The sequence below is a fragment of the Cynara cardunculus genome, unplaced genomic scaffold (genome assembly GCF_001531365.2).
Source record: "Cynara cardunculus var. scolymus isolate 2C unplaced genomic scaffold, CcrdV1 Un_Scaffold_13336, whole genome shotgun sequence".
NCBI lineage: Eukaryota > Viridiplantae > Streptophyta > Magnoliopsida > Asterales > Asteraceae > Cynara > Cynara cardunculus.
In genome coordinates, this window is record NW_020208513.1 from 1 (window position 1) to 1171 (window position 1171).

The 1171-nt window shown below is 39.4% G+C and overlaps 1 protein-coding gene across 1 annotated transcript; it reads right to left on the reverse strand.

Annotated features, from left to right (window-relative positions):
• Nucleotides 1-8: 8 nt before the first annotated feature.
• Nucleotides 9-1166, reverse strand: LOC112505624 (bifunctional epoxide hydrolase 2-like; the record flags this gene model as incomplete). Its single annotated transcript, XM_025109502.1, has 3 exons — nt 9-198; nt 512-747; nt 975-1166. Coding segments are annotated over 3 exons (618 nt in total), but the record flags the coding sequence as incomplete, so codon positions are not given.
• Between the last annotated feature and the right edge of the window lie 5 nt (nt 1167-1171).

Sequence of the window (1171 nt, forward strand, 5' to 3'; positions counted from 1 at the left end):
TGAACAAAATGTGAACCTTCGGGCAAGTACATGATTTCGAGGTTGGGTACGTATTTCTTGATCCCACTCTTCAAGTATTCCGCCATACCGGGGAAGCTGAAAAAGAAATCTTTTTCGCCTGTGATAAAGAGTGCTGGAGCTTTAACTATGGGTGCATTCGGGTCATGGTTCGGCGGTTCAACTCTCTCCAATAACGACCTACAACGGGTTAACAAATTTGATGAAAACATCGAACCAAAGATGCAAAAAGAGATAAAAGAACGTCTCCAGCTTGCTATCAGGTTAGTTCTGAAATATTAAAAGCCATCCTTTGACGAGAAACAATAACCCTTGAAATACTTGGGACTAACTTTTCAACTTCAAACTCTATCCCTCGACATGAAAATGGAAATGTTATAAGGTTGAGATAATTCAGAAGTTTAACCTTTTGGAATTTTGGAACGAAATTTCCATGAAAGTTGTTGTAAAGAAATATGCATTACATTGTAATTTGTCAGGTTCAATAATTTACCTGTAAGGAACTTGGAGGGCGGTTAGAAATCCAGACTTCCCATACGAAGCAGCATAGGTCTCAAGATCTTCCTCCGTGAACCATGAGGGTAGGGGAGCCGATTGCTCCACCAAATCCATTATCTCCTGGTCTTCACTAGCWATGGGCACTTCACTTCTAGAGAACAAAATGTAGATCTTTCTGACCACTGATTTAGCATCAAATCTGCCGAAATCAGATTCAGCTCTTCGAGGTTCCTATCAAATAATTTTTTTGTTATATTGATTGAATTTCATTGGAGATCTATAATCGCAAATTCAACGACAAAATCAATAATTAATTTGCATATACTTATAGTGATTAAGGTATTAATTCCTCACCAAAAACGAGTACAAAGTAGAGGATGCGCATTTAGAATTGAAACGACATGTTATAAAGGTGCATATGCTAGGAGGAGCAGGGTGAGGAAGGGTTTGTATAGTACCTGCCATCTTCGCATGTAGAATCCTTCAGGGAGGGTTTGAAGTTGTTGCAAAGCCTCAGGGGGCATGTATGGAATGCCAAGTGTTATGATTCCTGCAATTTTGTTGGGGAAGAAAAGGGAAAATATGTAGCCAACCATTGCTCCAAAATCTTTAGCAATCACGAACACCTTAGATATGGCGAGAGAATCTAGGATGG